General features: G+C 39.1%; 6 protein-coding genes across 6 annotated transcripts; 3 read left to right on the top strand and 3 right to left on the bottom strand.

Annotated features, from left to right (window-relative positions):
• Window positions 1–635: 635 nt before the first annotated feature.
• LOC135169054 (protein dimmed-like) lies at window positions 636–1,282 on the top strand. Its single transcript, XM_064133791.1, has 2 exons — window positions 636–860; window positions 983–1,282. Exons 1-2 carry the CDS (start codon window positions 636–638, stop codon window positions 1,280–1,282), a joined length of 525 nt encoding a protein of 174 aa, XP_063989861.1.
• A 1,906-nt stretch (window positions 1,283–3,188) lies between these two features.
• Window positions 3,189–5,520, bottom strand: LOC135161687 (DNA polymerase delta subunit 2-like). The gene is made up of 4 exons (XM_064119556.1): window positions 5,185–5,520; window positions 4,304–5,063; window positions 3,833–4,125; window positions 3,189–3,488 (listed from the first exon to the last, which is right to left on the bottom strand). The coding sequence occupies exons 1-4, from the start codon at window positions 5,363–5,365 to the stop codon at window positions 3,370–3,372; spliced, it is 1,353 nt and encodes a 450-aa protein (XP_063975626.1). The 5' UTR covers window positions 5,366–5,520; the 3' UTR covers window positions 3,189–3,369.
• Window positions 5,521–5,531: 11 nt separating this feature from the next.
• Window positions 5,532–8,807, top strand: LOC135159991 (uncharacterized). Its single transcript, XM_064116134.1, has 4 exons — window positions 5,532–5,870; window positions 6,246–6,585; window positions 6,717–8,356; window positions 8,533–8,807. The coding sequence occupies exons 1-4, from the start codon at window positions 5,830–5,832 to the stop codon at window positions 8,684–8,686; spliced, it is 2,175 nt and encodes a 724-aa protein (XP_063972204.1). The 5' UTR covers window positions 5,532–5,829; the 3' UTR covers window positions 8,687–8,807.
• Window positions 8,808–8,933: 126 nt separating this feature from the next.
• Window positions 8,934–12,518, top strand: LOC135159753 (N-acetylneuraminate 9-O-acetyltransferase). Its single transcript, XM_064115812.1, has 4 exons — window positions 8,934–10,964; window positions 11,118–11,648; window positions 11,825–12,043; window positions 12,161–12,518. The coding sequence occupies exons 1-4, from the start codon at window positions 9,462–9,464 to the stop codon at window positions 12,284–12,286; spliced, it is 2,379 nt and encodes a 792-aa protein (XP_063971882.1). The 5' UTR covers window positions 8,934–9,461; the 3' UTR covers window positions 12,287–12,518.
• Window positions 12,519–12,968: 450 nt separating this feature from the next.
• LOC135165219 (mpv17-like protein 2) lies at window positions 12,969–14,667 on the bottom strand. The gene is made up of 3 exons (XM_064126343.1): window positions 14,427–14,667; window positions 14,098–14,259; window positions 12,969–13,564 (listed from the first exon to the last, which is right to left on the bottom strand). The coding sequence occupies exons 2-3, from the start codon at window positions 14,254–14,256 to the stop codon at window positions 13,139–13,141; spliced, it is 585 nt and encodes a 194-aa protein (XP_063982413.1). The 5' UTR covers window positions 14,257–14,259; window positions 14,427–14,667; the 3' UTR covers window positions 12,969–13,138.
• A 199-nt stretch (window positions 14,668–14,866) lies between these two features.
• Window positions 14,867–19,921, bottom strand: LOC135168984 (uncharacterized). The gene is made up of 10 exons (XM_064133675.1): window positions 19,489–19,921; window positions 19,031–19,429; window positions 18,661–18,865; window positions 18,450–18,605; window positions 18,254–18,305; window positions 16,980–17,643; window positions 16,347–16,745; window positions 16,012–16,216; window positions 15,760–15,915; window positions 14,867–15,655 (listed from the first exon to the last, which is right to left on the bottom strand). The coding sequence occupies exons 1-10, from the start codon at window positions 19,848–19,850 to the stop codon at window positions 15,593–15,595; spliced, it is 2,661 nt and encodes an 886-aa protein (XP_063989745.1). The 5' UTR covers window positions 19,851–19,921; the 3' UTR covers window positions 14,867–15,592.
• Between the last annotated feature and the right edge of the window lie 194 nt (window positions 19,922–20,115).

Genomic DNA, 20,115 nt, shown 5'->3' with positions numbered 1-20,115 from the left:
GTCGTCGTTCTAACGTGGCTCAACAAGTATCCACTTCTCCAGTATTGGGTTTATGGTATAAACCAACAGGAAGGGTTGTTTGTTTTCCCCCTTTCCCAGTATTTTTGTTTCATTTTTCGGGGTGTGAAAATACAGGAGTACGGGAAAGGACCATTTTCGTGGAATTATTGGTGAGTATTGAATTATTAGTACAGATTATGAATTTGAGCATTATTTGAGTTAGGCGGACCTTCTCCATCAAGTATGGAATCGAATGGAGCCTTTCGACAGTCACCCGCAGTAGATATTACATTTTTTTAAAATATAACTCGTTAGTTAGATAATTTCGTACTAAATGACACAACGAAATTGATGTGAATTTTTCGTAAAATCTTTTGTGTAGTTTTAAAAATCGCATACAAAACATATTTTCTCGTAATTTCCCATAGAACAATCAGTTCATTGATAAATGAAAAATTCATCTCCAATTTATCTTTTAAATTTTTCTTAACGGAATAGAAACCCAATCAGAGCATTTCGTTTGTATTCTCGAAAATTCATTGAAAAGACCAGCTTCAATGTATTTTCAAACACCAGGAACAAATACAAAATGATATCAAGTAACTAATTATAAACTTCATCCAGAGCGATAAAAAATGCGATCGGAAGTAACAAACGAAGACAGTTTGACGGAGGAATGGAGCTCAAAGGAGGCACACTCGAGTAAAACCCCTCGCAGAACATCTCGTCGTATCGAGAGACACAACCTGAGAGCCTCGAAATCGTCTCGTGTGAGTACGCCGAGGGAGAAAACCCTCAGGAGACTGGAGAGTAACGAGCGCGAGAGAATGAGGATGCACAGTCTCAATAACGCATTTCAGGTTGGACGAAATTGCTTTTAGAAATTGCTTTCCCTCTAATAGTATCACGGCGTCATTAACGTTGTTTTTTGCTTTTTCATCTGATCAAATCCAAATTCAATTTTCCTCAATTTTTCTTCCAGAGCCTGAGGGAAGTTATTCCACATGTCAGCAAGGAGAGGCGTCTCTCCAAGATCGAAACTCTCACATTGGCTAAGAATTATATTGTCGCGTTGACCGACGTCATCTGTGCCATGAGGAGTGATGATCAGGAAGGGCAAACACAAAAAATTAATAAGGAAGTTGGGGATTTAAATAATTGCCTAAATATCAACACTCCGAATTCGTCCAGGGCCTCCACTCCAGAGTTGCAGAGCTCCAGCGAGGAGAACCTTGCTAATTCCATGTGGAACGATAGCTCGAGCAGGTCTGCTGGTCTCTGAGGTGATGCATTCCTCGACGATTGGAAAAATGATAAATTGTCCCCAGGGTAGCTTTCGGAGGATCGGGGTCACTATGATACTGCATATGTTCACACAAAAGTCCACATAAAGAATAAGTTTCTTCGGTGATTCAATGGTTCTCTAGGACCATATTCAGATACACTGATAAATTCTGGAGTGAAGCAGTAATCGAGAGAATTTTAATTGATAATTTGTTTATTGTTTTAATACGTTAAACGCGAGATCGTGAAATTTTTATGAGATCCTCAGAAAAATTCTCCCATCTCGCTGACATTCCTAGTGTTTATCAGACAATCATCATGATTTCGGAGTGACTCAGCTCGATTTATTATTTTATCCGGTTGATTAACAGATAGTCAATGATGGAGTTTTCAATGCAAATTATTGCCTAAATATCAACACCTCGAGTCCGGCGTGGAACGATTGGCGGAGCAAATCTGCTAGACTCTGATGTAAGTCATTATTCAATGATTAGAAACATGATAAATCATTCCTTGGGTAGTTTTTGGCGGATCGAGGTAATAACGATACTGAAAACGTTCACACGAAAGTCCAATGAAAGATAAACGGAAAGTTCAACGAATAAGTTTCCTCAGCGATTCGATGTTTTTGTAACAATAAAAAATGACTTAGAATTTGTAGGCAACATGGAGCTAAATAGAGCTCATTATCAATCAGACATCCAGATCTTCGAGAAAAATGGTGCGATTTCAGAGTATGCGCGGTCATTTTCAATGGTAGGATTAGACTTTCAAAATATCACTCTCCTGATCTCGAGATATTGCTGATTGGAGGTCCAGGTATATTACTGTCCGAAGTTTATCTAGCTGGTTTTTCATTTGACTTTATTTATTTTCAATTGTGAGCAAGCATTAGTTTAAAATTGAACGACTTTGTAGCTGCAAGAATGAAATGAAAAAGAATCTGGATGGATTTTGCAAAGGAGTATACCCGGGCCTGGAGAGAATCTTTTTAGTAAAGTCTCTTTTGGTAACACTTCAGCTAGCTATTCTCACTGTCTGCTAAGCGATTATAGGGTTTATTTTTGGGAGTTTCTGAGTATTTACCATGTGCCAAATGAGAAAATGTTCGTGCCAGTATTATCAGGATAAGAGATTTTATTGGAGATGATATTTTCTAATATAAATGATTTGTGATTTGTGGTGCCGATACCGGTATTGTGCATTTAATAGGTATCCTGCTTAGATTGAGTGATGTGGGTGTGAGGTCAAAGTAGTTGTTTTTCGGAATAATTACAATGTTCAATGTTTCCCTTCATGATTGTTCTCATTGTTGGCGGTAAAATGCAATGAGCTGTTTTCTCTCATTTTCTTAAGTTATGAATTTGTCTCGATAATTTGAAAATTTGCGAAGGAATTGCTTCAGAATTCCTTTCTATTTTTTTTTTGTAAATATCTTTAACACTATTGGATGGATAAAAGCTGGGAAGACGTTTAAAAATTTAGAATTATTCATAAAATATCTCGAAACTGGGTAATTATTTAATATAGGGCTAGGTGGGTTGAAAATTTAAAGAAGACCATTTGAAAAATGAATTCATGGCCTCGAGGTGTTTGTATGACGTATATTTTTAAGTATTAGGTAGATAAAAAATGCGAAATCATTTTTTTGAGAATTTTAAAATGATAAAAAAATCTCTTAGGATTATAGAGAATGTCATAATTCCAAGAAAAACAACTACTTTAAACATTTAACAAATCAAGAACAATGATGAACTAATTCGATAAAATGATCTAGTCAACTGCTAACGCTTTTCATCCTTAAAATGTAGTATACAATCGGCGATAACTATTCAGTGACTTGGAATCAAGAAACTGGGGAGATCAATTAATCCATTGAATAAGTTACGTCAACGATGGGTTAATTCATTTTAAAAATAATATTTATTGATATAAATATCTATATACAGAAATATATATTATATATATAAATATGGATCTATTGAAAGGGTATAAATAAATTATATATTGAGAACTATTCAACAAAATTTAAGAGACTAAAACGAAGAATTTTTATGTGATAAATTTACTGCTCTCGATGGGGTGTCAGTGGGCCCCGAAGGATATTGGTTGAGTCTCTAGGGTATCCAGATCGACTATTACTGCAGTTGAGGTGCTTGAAAATTTTGGGATGCTGATTAGTCTCACGGATTGCCCTTCTTCTCCTTGAAAAGGAAATGGTCATGATATATGTGGAAAAAATAATTAAAAATTAATTTTTTAAATCAATGAAAGGAATTTAGCACCTTATGGATAATCGGGCAATGATTTGAGTAGGCATTATTGAATCGAATTTTATCGAATGCCAAAATTGAATTTTATTTGTGCGTTGAGAAGATTTTCTATGGATAAGGTTGTTTATCGAGAGAATATATCTTCCAATGATCGAAAAGAGCAAATCACCGGACCAATCACAGGATTAATTCAGCAGACACAAACTTTTTTTTAACACCCGAAAGTGACCCTTCTTTTTCTCCATAACTTTCTCTTTTTAATGCTAATCCATTACCAATTAAAAGTTTCGTAGAATATTCCTCCATATTGCCAACAAAATAAATATCCGGGCACTCATCCATAACAAATGGATCACTGTTGAAGTATGGGTATGCTGGGAGTGTATCTGGAGCTGTGGGAGAGAAGTGTCTCCATGTTAAAGTTTTCTCCAAGCAGTCGAGTGGTGAAAAATTCATGAGACCTGCCACTCGTCTTATATCATCGACAGGCTGTCCACTTGAACCAGCGACAATTCTGCCTCCTATTTTTCCGATCCAGGGATTCGTACCTCCGTGAAGAGATTTAAATCTAGTTAGATAAAATTATAGAAACGATAAATGTTAAAATACCGTGGAGCAGCCCAGTTTAAAAAAATCATTTCATGGCGTAAAATTTTTTTGGTAGGAAGGATTCTCAATATAATAATCCCGAGTCATTTGTAATTAATACATTATATTAAATTTAATCCATAATAATATGTAAGTACCTTGAAGACTCCGGTATGATGCAATGATGCAGACTTTGCTGAGGTATCGAATGATTCGAGGGATCGAATTCCCCAGGCATCAGTAGAACCCCACAATTTTCCAGAATGTTCCTCAAGAATTTGTCAAACCTGTGAGTGGCCACGATGGTTTCGACCGCAGCGGTTGTCCTATGATTCATGGCACCAAGGTATCCCCTCTGGCTGCAGGACTCCACAGAACCCCTGACGCTATTCCCAGCGATAATGACTAGACCGACAGAAGCAGCGTCTTTCTGATTCGTCGGATCTCCAGCCATTCCAGTGATCCATTCAACCAGAAGTTCTTGCTCAACTGAATCTGGAGTGTTTGCCATATCGAGCCCTGAGAGCAACAGAATACTTCCTGGATGACTGGATAATAACCTGGATGTTGAGACCTTTGGACACATCCCTGGAAAGCAGAAGTCCTGGACCCAGAAGCAACCGTTCACTGCCTCACGTCCAAGCACTGCGCAGACGAGGCCTGTGACCAGGTCTGAAGGGCTCATATGATCACCAACGAGCTTCACTCGCAGGTCCTCATCCTCCAAGAATAACTGGTCCTTGATAGAGCTGTAATTGGAGCTGGAAGGTTGATGAATCAATTGCAAATCGTCGCTCTTTTCCTTGAGGATCGAAGGTTTGAGTTCTTGGTGCTTGTAGAGGGTTCCTATGAGGATGATTGGCTTGTCATCCTCTGGGACTTCCGACAGATTGGTCAATTGGAGGATTTTGTAATTTCCTGGCAAAATACTTTTTGGTAATTTCAGATTTACAGGGATTCACGAAGAGTCAATGGGTTCATCAGCTCTAATAGAACATAAATAAAAATAAATGAGGAAAAACATTGATGTGGCAATTACCCCATTTTAGTTTGACCCTCTCCTTTAAGGTCCCCCGCAAGTTCTTCAACCTGGCAATGTAAATATTCCGGTACTGTGCCTTGAAAGTCCTCTCTCCAATTTTGAATCTACTAAAATCTTTGAACTCCGAAAATTCCCTATCCAATTCAACCTCATGCCTTCCGAAGTTGTTTTCTGACATCTGGAATGATCACTTCAATTACCAGGACGTCCTCATCTAAATTAACCACCAGGAGAAAATCGATTGCATTTCAATTATCTGTCATTTGTCTATTTACACAAGAGATAGCGATTGTTTACATCTGATTGAACCAATGCACACCAAATGATGGTCTGAAAAATGTATACTCAACTTACTATAATTATTCCTTCGCATTTAGGAGTGGGGGACATGGCTACAAGTAGGGATTGCATGGAGTGGGGATACCCGGGAAATATAAAAAAATGTGTTGATTGTAGCACATATACCAGCACCAGCCACCAGTATCGAGTGGGTAAAACAGAAAGGCTGTTCCAGAGACTGCATCGGGGAGTGACAAGTGTCAAAGTTTCTCATGATAATTAGGATTAAATTATCAGACATAATTAAGAGTTCGACGTGTTTAAAGTTGTTTTGTTTGAAGTGAAACGTTTAATCTTCAGGGTATGGCTGGTGAGGAAGATACATCACCTTCTCAACACTTAAGGTACATCGATTATCGGCGAGTAATGATGGATCTAACCTGTCGTGTTTGCATAGCCGGCATCCTGAAGTCAAAGAGTCATTTTGGAATTCTTTTTCTATTAAATTCAGTTGTGAATATCCTCGAGTCATTAGCATCGATAAACCGTAATTCTAACCTCACTTTTCTCCCATAACTCGTGGTCTACGGGCTTAATAACGTAAATTAGCCGATGTCATACAGTAATGGAAATATCATTTGATTCATCTGTTTGTTGCTCCCAACTATACTAGATATGACGGAAATTGGCCAAGATGATTAATAATACCTCCGCATAGTATATTTGGATCATTGATTTCCCTTCGAAATATGTCTAAATAATGAATCTTGATGTTTTAGTGCGAAAGAATTGTTGTTGACTCGTGGAATTCGAGCCCAAGCATGCGACGAGTACGCGCGATCGTCCCTAGTTTTACCAAAATGTGGAGAGAAGTTGTTCGAGCCGAACGGATCTTGGCTGCAGCAGAAACAGATCAGTACAAACTTGGAGAATATGCGGAACCTTCTGAAAATTGAGAGAGTGAACAGACTATCTCAGTTGGCTGTGGCAGAGTGGCTTCCCAATGAGAAACGGGCCCTTGTAATCAAGAGATCTGGTGTCGAGTGGACTAATTATGGACTTGAGCTGAACAAGAGTCTTTATTTAATGCCTGAGGAGGCCTTGTTGCTTCTAGAGATGGTGAGATAAAATTCATTAATAAACTTCAAAAATATTATGCAAACGAAATCAATTGCTCTTCAATTTTCTCAGTTACTCCAGGTTACAATTCTCACCCCGAACTAATCAATATTTGATTGACAAAATTCCAGAACTGTTTGGAGTTGATGTTCAACGGTCTCTCCCTATCGATCCAGCAGGCTTATGAGCTCCTGTTGGACTCCCCCCATTCTTCTGTCACTCTCTCCGAGTACCGAGTCTTCAGTCACCTCTCGCGATTGGGGTATCGGCTCCAACGATTCCACTACGATAAATCCGGGCGTTTCGAGGATGGCTCGGGCCCAAAGAAAAAGGTAATCGTTGTTCCCGAGAACGGCCAGTGGATGACTGACCAGAGAGTCCTTAAAGAGACTCCCGAAATCACCAAAGAACCCTCAATAATCGACACCGACGTGAAAGAGACCCTCAAAACGATAATAACTACCATTGAAATCGACGAAGCTCCAAACAGCAATGGAAATTCCCAAGACTCTGAGGATGCAAAAAAATCAAATTCGATGAGGCCGGAGATAGTGTTAGAGGAGACTGTGATAGACCCGATAAAAATCGTCCGATCATCAGATTCTTTAAATCAGACGCCAAAATGGACGGCATCAAGAATCCAGAGGAACGTCAAGCAATTGCCCAGACGAATTGACAATAAACGAAAGCTGCAGATGTCCTCAGAAACGGGACCAGACTCAGATTTTCCCAATTCTAAAAAATCCAAGCACGAGGTGATTGAGCTCTCAGATGACGATGTCCAAGAAATTCCGATAATCCCCTCCCGAATGGACCTGCTGAATCAATTTCCGAATACTGCCAACAATAACAGAATTAGGATAACCAGTGACTGGATACCTCCCAACGTGAGCCCTCAAAGGACGATTTATAAGTGCGACAGAAAGCACCTGGAGAGAGTCAACGAGACTGATAAAGCTCTGAGGTCGTCAAGAAAGTTTGGACAGGAGCTGACCTCTTATGCCGACACAATCGGTGGTGTCAGGTACCCTGGATCCAACAGGATTCAGCAGTTGCACCAGAATTACCGTCATTATCAGAATAGAGGTTTTGGGGTCAACCAGATTTTCAGGGGCCAGTGCTACCCTGGTAACTGGGTACAACAGAGATTTGAGCAGAATGTCATGGTCAATCAGATGAACATTGGTGGAATGTTGAACCGATGGTCGTCTTATCAGCAGGTTAATGTAGTGAGGAATTCGATGATGCTGGGATATAACATGGCAGCAGCTACTATGCGAAATTCTTGGAATTTTTTTAATTCCGTAATGGGACACACACAGAATATCAGGCGAAGGGAGTTGAGGGGGATTTTCGGGGAACTTCCTATCACCTCATGGGGCCCTACGACGGGTTCCGACGGGGACTCTCTGGACGAGGATGCTGGCGCGTATCAGCCGTCCTTCGTGAGAATTCCAGCATCGTCGTGGTCGGAGCTGAAACGGAAATGGAGAGACGCTAAGACAATCACCATTGATGGTGAGGAAGACATGATGCATTATAGTGAAGTGGAGCTCGTTGAAGAGAATATCCAGCCACTGGTCGGGGCGAAAAATGCCGGAACCATGGCGCAAGTCTTTGACAGACTAAGGATCATCAAATCTGCGGGGGAGAAGACTGTCAGGAAGAAGAGGGGAGAGCATAAAATTTCTTACAAGGTTTTTCCGAATAACACAGTGCACTTCAGGAAGGCCAATCCAGGAACACCAATGTTCCATGTCGTTGTAACGAGGTTTGTGTTTGTTCGTTGTCAATTGAAATTTATTCGTGGATTTCTTGGGGCTTCCTTCTGAATTGACTTGTTTCTAAGTTTCACTTCTATTGACCTTTATCGTAGATGTACCTCAACTTTACAAAACACTGGATCATTCATCGCATGATTTTTAACCCGGATTGATATTGTTACAGCTATGACAAGCAGTTTGTACAACCCATAGAGCTCATCAGACTTCAACAGGACGCTAGGAACTCGTCTATTGTTTTCGCCGTTGTATCCGATTCGTCCACTGTCTATCTCCAGACTGGAACCATCTCCCTCCCAAACCTACCCAATGAACATTAGTGTCTTTCCCATTTGTGGGAGTGAATGCATCATTTCTGGAAATAAACGTATCTCGTACTACATTTTCGATATCAAGTCGCTTCATTTTCTTGTCATTAATTGATGTGCCAATACAATCATTATTTATAACACCAAGGAAACCCTAAAATTATCGATTGGAGAACGTTCCCAAGGCCAGTATGGTGTGAAGATTAATTTTTCTCGAAGAGTTAAGCTCATGAACGTCGCATAACCAAAAATGCAACCGAATCGCGATTATAGAAAATATCCTCTTTCTGTCAGGTTTAAGGTATTTATGCAGTAATCAAGTAGAATTTTTTAAAAATCCAGAGATTGATGATTTCTTCGAAATACATTTTTTCATTTCGTTAGTTTCTTTTTTTTAAGTCAATATTTTAAATAGGGACCTCTGTGTGCCAGAAGTGGAACCTTCACTTTTTTTGCTACCGACTGAGTGAATTTGGTCTAAATCTTCAGAGTCTGCCGGATAATGTAAGGGGGTGTCTCGAATTTTGTTATTTGGCGTTCAGGCCGGGTTTTTATTGTTGTTTTTCCTGATTTTATCAACAAAAGCGATTTTGCAGTTTGTCCTTTATTACTCGTCATGAGTTACACACAGTTGCAACAATGAATTGGTACAGAATAAGGGATATTATGAGTGTTGATATTCACACGAAACTCTGCAAGATATTAACAATAAACAGCTGGCTGCATATATTTTGACAAGAATATTATTTCCAATGATTAATAAGTGAACTTGTTAATAACTGCTGTCATGACTGCTGCTGAACACTTTATAAGTTTGATTACGGTGGCAAGTGCAAAAAAGTTGGCAACAGCCCTTGTTGCTTGTTTTGTTTTGGGTCATGGGCTGCTTCATCTCATTTATGGCAGCGATTCTTGCAAATGGTTGTTGGAAGAGGGAAGATACAAAGGGGACAAGGAATGGCAACCCTCTGGATGCATGATGCATCATTATACCCAAACAGATAGCAGAAGATGTTTGAGGTATCTTGCCTTTATGGGCCACAAAAATCACTTTGTCTTCGTTGGAGATGAGAGAATTCGCCAATTGTATAAATCATTTGTTTTACAATTCGTTGTCGATGGAAAGGGATCAGATCCAGCTGATTATCCACCAACGTCTGACTTGAATTTTCATGACGCACAGTTGAGATTGAATGTTCAGTTTCTGTGGAGGCCGAGATTGGATGCTTCAATGATAACTGATTTTCGCAATTGGATGACAGGTGAGGCTCCAGCAATGATTGTAGCAGGATGTGCAGCAGCTGACATTCTCGCCCACAATGCCAGTCACACACGACTTTACTCAGAATACAGCAATGGTCTCGTCCGCCTGGTCCAGCCGGCAGACGCCCTCGTCAAGAGAGGCTCGCAATTTCTCTGGATGATGCAGGATCCAGTGCTCAAGGAGAATCTACCTGCTCATCTGACTGGCCTAGATAATAAGGAGATAAACCTTTGCAACAAGGCTGCTTACGAGGTTCTACTGCACAGTGGAGCTCACCTCTGGGAGAGTAGTCGACTGATAGGCCAAGGGGTACTCGAACAGAGTCCTGATGGTTATTTATCCAGCCCCTCCTCCCTCAGACACAAAATTCAAATATTACTGAATACTCATTGCAATGATCACATGAATTTTGGTGATGGCACTTGCTGCAGCAGCCCAGAGCCTGCCACCACTCTTCAGTTGGTCACTCTAGCTGCTATGGCTATTTGTGTTGTGACTGGTGGTGCCTACTGGCTATACCGTAAAATCTGCCGCAGAACTGAAGTATTATACTCACGTGTTGTATCAGCAGAAGTGGAAGCAGCTGATGACACAAATGAACTCGAAGGCCCTATGGAAGAGCCTCAAGCTAATGATTTTTACAGTTTAATCACATCCCTAGCTCTTTTCTCGTGCATCCTTGGATATTTTTATTTATGTGATAGAACGAATTTCTTCATGAAAGAGAACAAATACTACAGTGAATTCAGCTTTTGGCTACCACTGGGGTATATTCTCGCTCTCGGATTATTCTTCACTGAGGACTGCGAGAGGGGACCCAGGGCCCTCAATCGTGAGCAGACGGATGAGTGGCGGGGACTCATGCAGGCTGTTGTCCTAATATATCACGTCACTGGTGCTAGCAATGTTTTACCTATTTATATGCACCTGAGGCTGATAAACTCAGCTTATCTTTTTTTATCTGGGTATGGACACTTCTGCTATTTCTGGCAGACTGGAGATGTCTCATTAGTTCGTCTCACAAGAGTATGTATACCCAATTTATCCATACAATGTAGTGATAGTCATTTGTGAGCCCATCATACGTGCTCAGTTTTTTTTGAGAATGAGTGGATGAAGTAGGAAATGTGAATCCATGGACACGCTTTACTGACCTATAATGAAAAACATTCATTGCAGGTGCTCTTCAGACTGAATGCCCTCGCAGTATTTCTCTGTTTCTGCATGAATCGACCATACCAATTTTACCACTTCGTCCCTCTCGTGTCCTTCTGGTTTTGGGTGGTTTACTTTCTCGCCTGGTTGCCACCGAGAGTCTACTCAGGAAGTCTTACTGAGCACGGACCCCGAGCTCTACTCTATCTCGCACTGAAGCTCATAGGATTGGTATCGGTGATCACGGTTCTCTACACGTCAGAGGTATTCTTCGAGAAGGTATTTGTCACACGACCCTGGAAGGCACTCTTCGTCACCACTGACGACGATATCAGAGAGTGGTGGTCACGGTGGCGAGTGGACAGGTACAGTGTGGCTTTTGGAGTAGCCTTTGGTGCTGCTCTTCTGGCTCTCCAAAGGTTGGATCACATTCCAGGAAGTGCCCTGGCTCCACTTGTCGCCATTGTCTCGCTTGCCGCTTACACAACACTCACGATACTTTGTGTATCTGTTGCTGAGTGCGAAGAGATTCATTCCTATATTGTCTTCATACCAGTGAGTCAGAAAATTATTTGATTTTTAGCATTTTAATTTAAGATTTTGCCTTTAGTTTCGGTTCCAAATAGAATTCACATCCATGTGAATTTATTCATTCACATCGAGAAAAAAAATTATCCACCACTGAATATTTTTAAAATCCTGGAAATAAAATTCGCCTGTTTTCTATGAAGATCGTTGGGTACATAATTCTGAGGAATTCCTCTCTGGCATTAAGAGGAAAATACTCAGTTCTCCTGGCTGGTCTAGGCAGAATAAGTCTGGAGACCCTGGTGGGCCAGGGACATGTGTGGTTAGCTGCTGATTCCCACGGAGTACTCGTCCTACTCCCAAGATTCCCAGTTCTCAATCTCTTGATTTCTTCATTCATCTTCATATGCGCCAGTCACGAGGTAAGGATCACTTTTTCTCCACCAATTAAGAAAATATCATAGTCACAGGGAAAAATACAATTTAAATTCTAGTTGAAATGTTGTCAGTTGGCAAGACACCCGATGTTTTTGTTTCAGATACACAGGTTGACCCTCATTCTCGCACCCTACGCCGTGCCAAACGATTGGAAACTAGTCATGAGGAATTTCTTATTATTCCTCGCTGTATTAGTTCCTATCGGAATTCACGATGGGATGATTTAGAATGACACTGGGACCACAGGAAGATAAAAATAATTCAATATTTTCATAGTGAGTTCTGAGAACTAAATGATTTAATTAAAGTCAAAGCTTGATTTCTGATCAGCGATTTTAATTTTCGCATAAGGCCAGAATTAATTTATAGTATTACAACGAGGTTCAGTGATTTTATCAACCAATGACCTTGAAGCTTAGCTGCTTCATCCTGTTTCACTACTTGATAGCCAATTTCAAATGTTGAATCTTCGAGTCTCATTAATTTAAATTTTAGACATTTTTAAATTATTTTTTTATTCTAAGTCAACATAAACATCGCTACACACAATTTATGGGAATTTTCCCATTTGTATTTATTGATGATATGTATTTATAATTTATTTATTACAAAAAAAGATTTCACAAATTTAAACTTGCCTGTTTAATTCAATTGATTTAGAATAATAAATGATCATTTGTGATAATGTATTATCAACTTGCGGTTAGATTTTTATTTCGAGATTAAATCACTTGCTGACTCCCCTTTGGGGATACATTACCAATACATTATCGTAAAGTTCAGTATTTTCATCCCTTCTCCGTATTTGACAAGTGATGTGGAATATATAATTCTTTTACTATTATTAATTTAATCTCTAAATATGCTCAGTCTTTTTTTATTCTCAGGCAGGATGAGAGTAACTCTACATTTCTTAATTTATAACAATTACCTCGTTCATATTTATTTTTAATATGTATGTACACTTTATTTACAAAAAAATCCGTAAAATTGTCTGTTCCTGCCAGCAGGTTTTTTACATTCCACACAATCCAAATCCTCAATTTAATTCATTTACTATAAAGAATGGAAAATTTTGGTTAATCCTTCGGCTTGACCTGCTTCCCATGTTTCACCTGACTCGTGTAAACATCGTATCCCAGGGATATTGTATTGTCGTAAAGAACTCGAAAGCGTGTTGGCAAAAAGTAGAAATTGAATATTTGAGCTGGTGGCCAGATTATCCATTCTGCCAAATACAATTTATGGAATTTCTCTCGCATCTCAGCTTTCAAATCCGGCCAGGTTGTATTTTCTAGAATACCCAGGGTGAGGAAGAACACACCAATGTACAGAGGTGAGCATATCAACTGGTCCAAAACCAGTTTTTTCAACACAATGCCTATGGTTTTGCCCGGCATTCTGGCATCGAGGAAATTGTACCAATGGTGACAGATTATTCCCACTGTCATACCAGATATTGCCATGTGCTGGGTTCGAAGGGGACTCCAGGCATTCCATTCTCCCTGGATATTATATTCACAGAATTAACACTTATGACAATTGGAAGAAAAAATTGAATGAGTGACATTTAAAAACTGACACAATCTCAAAAGTCAGTAGTGGAATTATATTGTCTTCTTCAGAGTTTGTTAACTCATTTCGGAATGCATGTTTCGAGAAAAAAGTTTCAAACTATATTTTTTGCGTAGAATTTTATGCCTTTAAAATAACATTCTATGATTTTCTTTCCTAAAGTTAGCTGGTAGCTGGATAGAGCCCAATTAAAAATGGAATTATTATTTCGTTGATTCTCAAATGCTCAAAAAACGATTGGATTAGGAAGGAAATGCCAAAATACATGTCTGTTGACAATTGAATTGTTAAATCGTGCTGTGCGCGAACATCCTCGAAATTTCAGTACTCAAGATTAATTGAGATAAATTTCACCATTGTTATCATTTTGAAAATGTTCTCTCAAGTGTGAGAGTTCAGTCTCCTCCATCGCATCATTTTTCCAAAAGATATTTTCATTCTCGATATTTGTAGACGTCTTTACCTTCAATATTTCGTAATGCTGTTCCAAAATATCCCCAGTAGCTGACAGAGATATCGATATCCCCACATTCGTGTAGAACAAGTATTTCTTTGAGAATAATTTGTCTTTCATTGTCCCAGCACGATGAAAGACGAGATTCAATCCTCTGGCAATATTCATTTTCTGAAATTAAAAAATGCATTGAAATTTTAGGTTAGGAAAACGTTGAAATGTAACTGACAAAGGCTTGTCGAAGTTATCTCTTTGAAGTAGCATCAAACCCCTTCACCTGGGACAATCAACAACAACTGTTCCCTGAAGGGAAAAAGTAAGTGAGGCGACAGACTTACCACGATTCACCAGGTGGACAAAAATGATGCCGGGCCTTAGACTGAATATCACGAAATCAGTCAAAAATTTTGACGACACCTTTCACTGTCCACACAGTAAGCTCCTCAAATTACGACATCAATAATTCAAGAATGATCCCCTTCATTACATAAAATAAAAAAAATACATGCTCGGAAATCTAAAAATAAGGGTCACATGTGAGGTTACATCCCGCAATTATGATTTCTCATACGAAGGTCTCAGTTGGTTACGTAAGAAACTGTTCACGAAATTTGAGGTTAGATTTTGTTAGAAGTCCCGTTTCTGGCATTACCAGCAGCGAGACCGTCGGCTGTTGTACCGATGGAACGCCAACAAAGTCATCAGTTCAAAAAAGTACAAACAAGGTAATTAAGGAAAGTCATGCTTTGGGTTTAAAAAATATTGATCGGTGATGAGCCTGTAATTTGGTTGAAATTTTTGAGGCTTTTCTCAAAGCCCACAAATAATGCTACGAACAATAACAGTGCATATCAATACTGAAACCATAAGGTTAATTAACATTACATTTTTTGAGCTAGTCAGTGTTAATTTTTTCAGAATTCCTTAAAAACCAGAACAGCTGGCCTTCTAAATATGGGTCCATTCTATTTATTGTATCTCCATACATAATCTTAAATGCAGTTTCGGCAATTACAATCGTTTTAGGCCGTTGGGAATGCTTAGAAGTACATACTGATATTTTTCGAATTGAAGCATTCTGCTCGTTCATTTTCAAACTTGCATATCCCCCGGATCAGGACAGAGGAATATGTTCTGAAAAGTCTGAATGTACCATTATGATTTATATGGTGCCTGCAAATAGAGATGCTCTTTTAAACGTAGACTTCAGGTCGCCTTATCAATTGCCAGCAAGTAACATTCAATTTCATACTTTCATATTGTGGTGACATGTCATTCTAAATTCATTCTCCATAAGACAAATTATTCAAGTTTCTTGTTTACTACTTCAGGGGATTATTCAGTTGCAAAATGTTATACAAAACACTTTTTCAGGATAAATTATACAGTGAGTACAGACCATTGAAGACCTGTTTCCATTGAAGGATCCGTTTGTAACTGACCAAATTTCATACTGAAGTTTGTACGTTTTTTATTATGACAACGAGTTGATTTTCAGGATAATTCATCCACTCTCTTGAGATGAGTGGTTTAGGATATTAAAGACCGAATAAGAGAGTTTCAATACCTGAAATTAAATTAATCCCATTCGGATAGGTATTCATTCAATACTGACTTGCATGTTTTGTGTTATTTATGATAAATGAGAGGATCATTATCACTATTACTTACACTGGTGAATGAAACGAGCGACAGACTTATCAGATGTGCACTCGTGTACATGATGGGCTTCAAAGTACGAACCATAATGAGTATTAAACTTTTCTTGCTGTTGATTGACAGAGATGTCCAGTCCATTTCATAAATAGCGTCTGCTACCGTGCCACTCTGCAACGTAAACAATCATTAAATTCCTGTAAAAGCTAGATATTCTTGAGAATAATCGTCATATCATCGACTGCCAATGATTGATAACAGAATTACCTTGATCGTAACTTCATTAGCCGCCGCGCAAAATATAAATATTTGTAGCAGCATGCAGGCAAGGTACATCATCAAAGAGTTGAACTCTTTGCTGAAAGGTTTCATGTGCGACAAGCTGAAGGCACTGACACAGAGAACTAGCGAACTCACGCAATATTGGATGCCAATGGAAATCGTGAATATGTCATTTGTCGTTTTTGAAAATCTGAACAAAAATTTATACAAGTACTGGATTGGCTGTAAAGAGATCAACGCCTCCATCAACTACAGTGAAACAAAAAAAACCTACTGCTATCAACTACATAAATTCTGTATTCTACAACAAAATACTCAACTCTAAAATAGCAAGATGATGCCTCGTATGACTCGTCAAATATTTTGTCTCGATTTTCAATATTTCTTCAGGCTTAGATCCACAATCAGATTCCGCACGCTCATTCGCTATTGCTCTTGGCATCATCATAATTCGATACTTTATTATTTCGAGTTGAGCAGTGGTAGCCATCATCAGACCAGCAATGAATGAATCAAAGCCAATGTTGACAGTAGCCCCTATGTAATGACTGAGGGTTTGGTGAATGTAAGCATACCAGAAGCCAGGTGGAGATGTATGATCCCACGGGTACCAAGCGTTGAAGGGCACCTGACGACGCGGAATGTCTCGGATGAATGAAAACAGTGTTATCATCGAACAGGTCGTGTCTGTTAGTATTCCGTACAATAGAGTAATGCGCCTTCGATAAAATTCACCTTCATTGGTTTTTGTATTACTTCATTCGGAGTTGCAAAAAAATGAAAATAGCGTAAATTCTTTAACTGAATCTGATCCAGATCATCTTCCTATCGATTCTAGCTCTTCATAATATTCAAAATAGTATCAGATGTGAGCTTTACACAGGTGAAATGTACTTCAATACTGAAACATTTCGAATTTACACAATTTTCAAGTCGTTAAAATCGAAACTCACTTGATAGAATGATGAACTCTCCACTTGATCGCAACTTCATTGTCATCCAGGGGCTTGAACGGCTCCAGATCGAAGAGTTTAACCATTTTCGTGATTCGTCTTTGATGAAGTGTCATGTTCAACATTTTTCCGGCTACCGCAATGTCTGTCAGCATCATGAAAGAGGCATTAGTTAATTGTTCAGCATCATGAATGCACGAGGGTAATGCGATAAATTGAGTCAATGCGAAGGTGAACATCATGGTAACAGTGAAAGCGTTGTATATTCGATATAAATGGGTCTTCCAGGTTGAGGGATCCGCAGGATACCAGAGTCCCATGATGCGAAAGACGAAAATGCTGATTGAAAATAGAGACATTCTGTATAATCCAAATGATTCTCTGTTCAAGTTAGAAATTGTAAGGTCAATGATGACGATGGCTCTAGTGTCAATTGTAGTGAAATCCGGAGTCCAAAGCTGACGTGGTATCAGAAATATGAAGAAAAGTGCTGGTGAGAATATTTTCAGAGAACTGACATTATCGCAAGCTGTTGGTTCACAACAATTTATTTCTTCAGGGAGGGGTCTGATATAGCCAGACATATCTTTGTAATTCACGCATTCTAGGAAGCCAATGGAAAGAGTTTCAAGTCCCTCATTCTTCCAACTTTCCCTGCTATTACCTTAATGAATGGTGCAGTGTCTTCGTGACGAAAATTCAGCGATGATTTGGGGTAAGAGGTGGACTTATATTAGGATATCGATCGGCTGGACATAAGTCTAAGGGGGTGTCAGTCCTCAAGAAATCGTCAAAGGGAATAGCACAGGAAAGGCTGACGTTATGGGGATGTTTTGGCCTGGTGATTACATGCTGGTGAGCCTTTGAGAATCTAACTCAATGATAAAGCATACGATACCCATTGACAATTCGTGAAATCAAGGGAGAAAGTTAATGGAAATATTATTATGGAAAGATTTTGGTACATATCAATTTTATACTATTGAAGTGACATTCTTCTCGATTCTCGATTTTCTGAAATACGAAACTGCTTTGCCATTCCCTTGGTCGAGAAATTATCAAGAATCATTTGAATAATTCTTGGAATCGTTGATTGAATTATCGACTATCAAGTTCACCGATCATGGAATCCATAAAAACATTGTGTCCCATCAACATGGATTATATATTTTCACTCATACGTTACTAGGTCCTAATTAATGATAATTCATCAAAGAAGTGTTTCACTTATTGCTGAATTGATGATTCAGACCTTCGAAGAGTTTACCTTCTCTATTCAGACGAATGATTCAAAATATTGTAGACTGAATAGGAAAGTTTTAAGAGCTGAAAAATAATAGATCATTTATTAATTATGGTTCAAGTGATTAAGATGAACTAGAATTTGCACATAACAAATTCATCTTCACGTACACTTAAAGATAAATATGTTGCTAATCCGTTCTCTCAGATCCAAGGCAATGTACTTACACTATTGAATGACACTAGAGACAAGCTAACCACATGTCCACTGGTGTACGTTATAGGGCTTAAAGTGCGAGCCATAATTAACACCAAGCTCCTCTTACTACTGACTGATAAGGATGTCCAGTCCATTTCGTAGACAGCATCACCGATAGTTTCACTCTGAAAGACTCATGTGTATGATGCCATCACTTAACGTTCGATCATCACTCATTACCCTGATAGTAACATCGTCTGCTGCATCACAAAATAAAAATATTTGCACCAGCATGCAGGCAACGTACATCACCAGAGAGTTGAACTCTTTGCTCAAGGGCTTCAAGTGTGCTATCGTGAAGACACTGACGCAGAGAACTAGACAGCTGGCGCAGTATTGGAGGAAAATTGAGCCAGCGAATGTATTATTCGTGTCTGTCGAAAATCTAAAAGAAAGTGAATTAGAAACATCAGCAAGGGATTACTCTTCTTAATTATGATTTCTGGTATTTATGATTCGCATATCAACAACATAATGACGACTCTTATTTTCCAAACATTGTCCTTCCCTTTGCAATTTTTTCTTTTCTAGTTAAACGTGACCACTCAACTGGACGATATCAAGATGATGATTTGTGTAATTGGTCAAATATTTTGTTTCCATTTTCATGACTTGATTATGATCCCCTTCACCAATGGCCTTTGAACATTCTTTGTCAATGGTTTGTGTCATCGTTGTAAATCGATACTTCAGAATTTCCAACTGAGCTGAGGTGGCCATCATCAGGGCAGGAATAAATGTATCAAAAGCAATGTTGACGATAGCTCCCATGTAGTGGCTGACAAGTTGATGTAAGTACGCAATCCAAAATCCAACTGATGCTGAATGATCGAAGGGATATTTTGCCTTGAAAGGCAGTTGACAACGAGGCATGTCACGAAATAAGGAGAGGACTGTTATCAATGAGCACGTTGTCGTTGTCAGGACTCCGTAGATCGTAGTGAAAATCCTAGCAAAAAATCGTTATTATAAATTGTCTTTATTCTGAGAATAATAGTCTAAACTCACCTCACAGACCGGTGGAACCTTGACTTGATTGCCAATTCATTGTCATCCCGAGGCTTGAATGGTTCACGGTTGAATAGTGTAACCATTCTGCTGATTTTTTCTCGATGAACAGTCATGTTCAAAACTTTTCCGGTCGAAGCCAAAATCGTCAGCAGCATGAAGGAAGCATTGGTGAGCTCCTTGGGGTCATGAAAGCATGTGAGCACTGCGAAGAATTGAGTCAAAGCAAATGTAAACATTGCTGTCACTATGAGTGCATTGTAGATTTTGTATAAGTTAATTAGCCAGGGTGAAGTTGTTGCCTGGGGAAACCATAGCCCCGTGCATTGGAAGCAGAAGATGCTCATCGAGAAGAATGACATTATGACAAGTCAAGGGACTGTTCGATGTTTTCTTTCAAGTTTCTTCACCGAATCAATTGCTTTTTACTCTTTTCTCAATAACGACTTGGGATAAGAGTATGAGATAGGGAATTTTCGAATAGGGCGAAAGGAAGTTGGGGGATATATTTGGAGAGAACTAACATTACCGCAAGCTGTTGGTTCACAACAATTTAGTCTGGCAGAATAGGTTGACCATCACCAATGTAAAGCGACTTCAATTTTGTGGGAGGGAACATTGATAGAC

The sequence above is a fragment of the Diachasmimorpha longicaudata genome, chromosome 1 (assembly GCF_034640455.1).
Source record: "Diachasmimorpha longicaudata isolate KC_UGA_2023 chromosome 1, iyDiaLong2, whole genome shotgun sequence".
Taxonomy (NCBI): domain Eukaryota; kingdom Metazoa; phylum Arthropoda; class Insecta; order Hymenoptera; family Braconidae; genus Diachasmimorpha; species Diachasmimorpha longicaudata.
The sequence above is the reverse complement of the archived record's forward strand: the minus strand, read 5'-3'. Positions and strand labels throughout refer to the sequence as shown.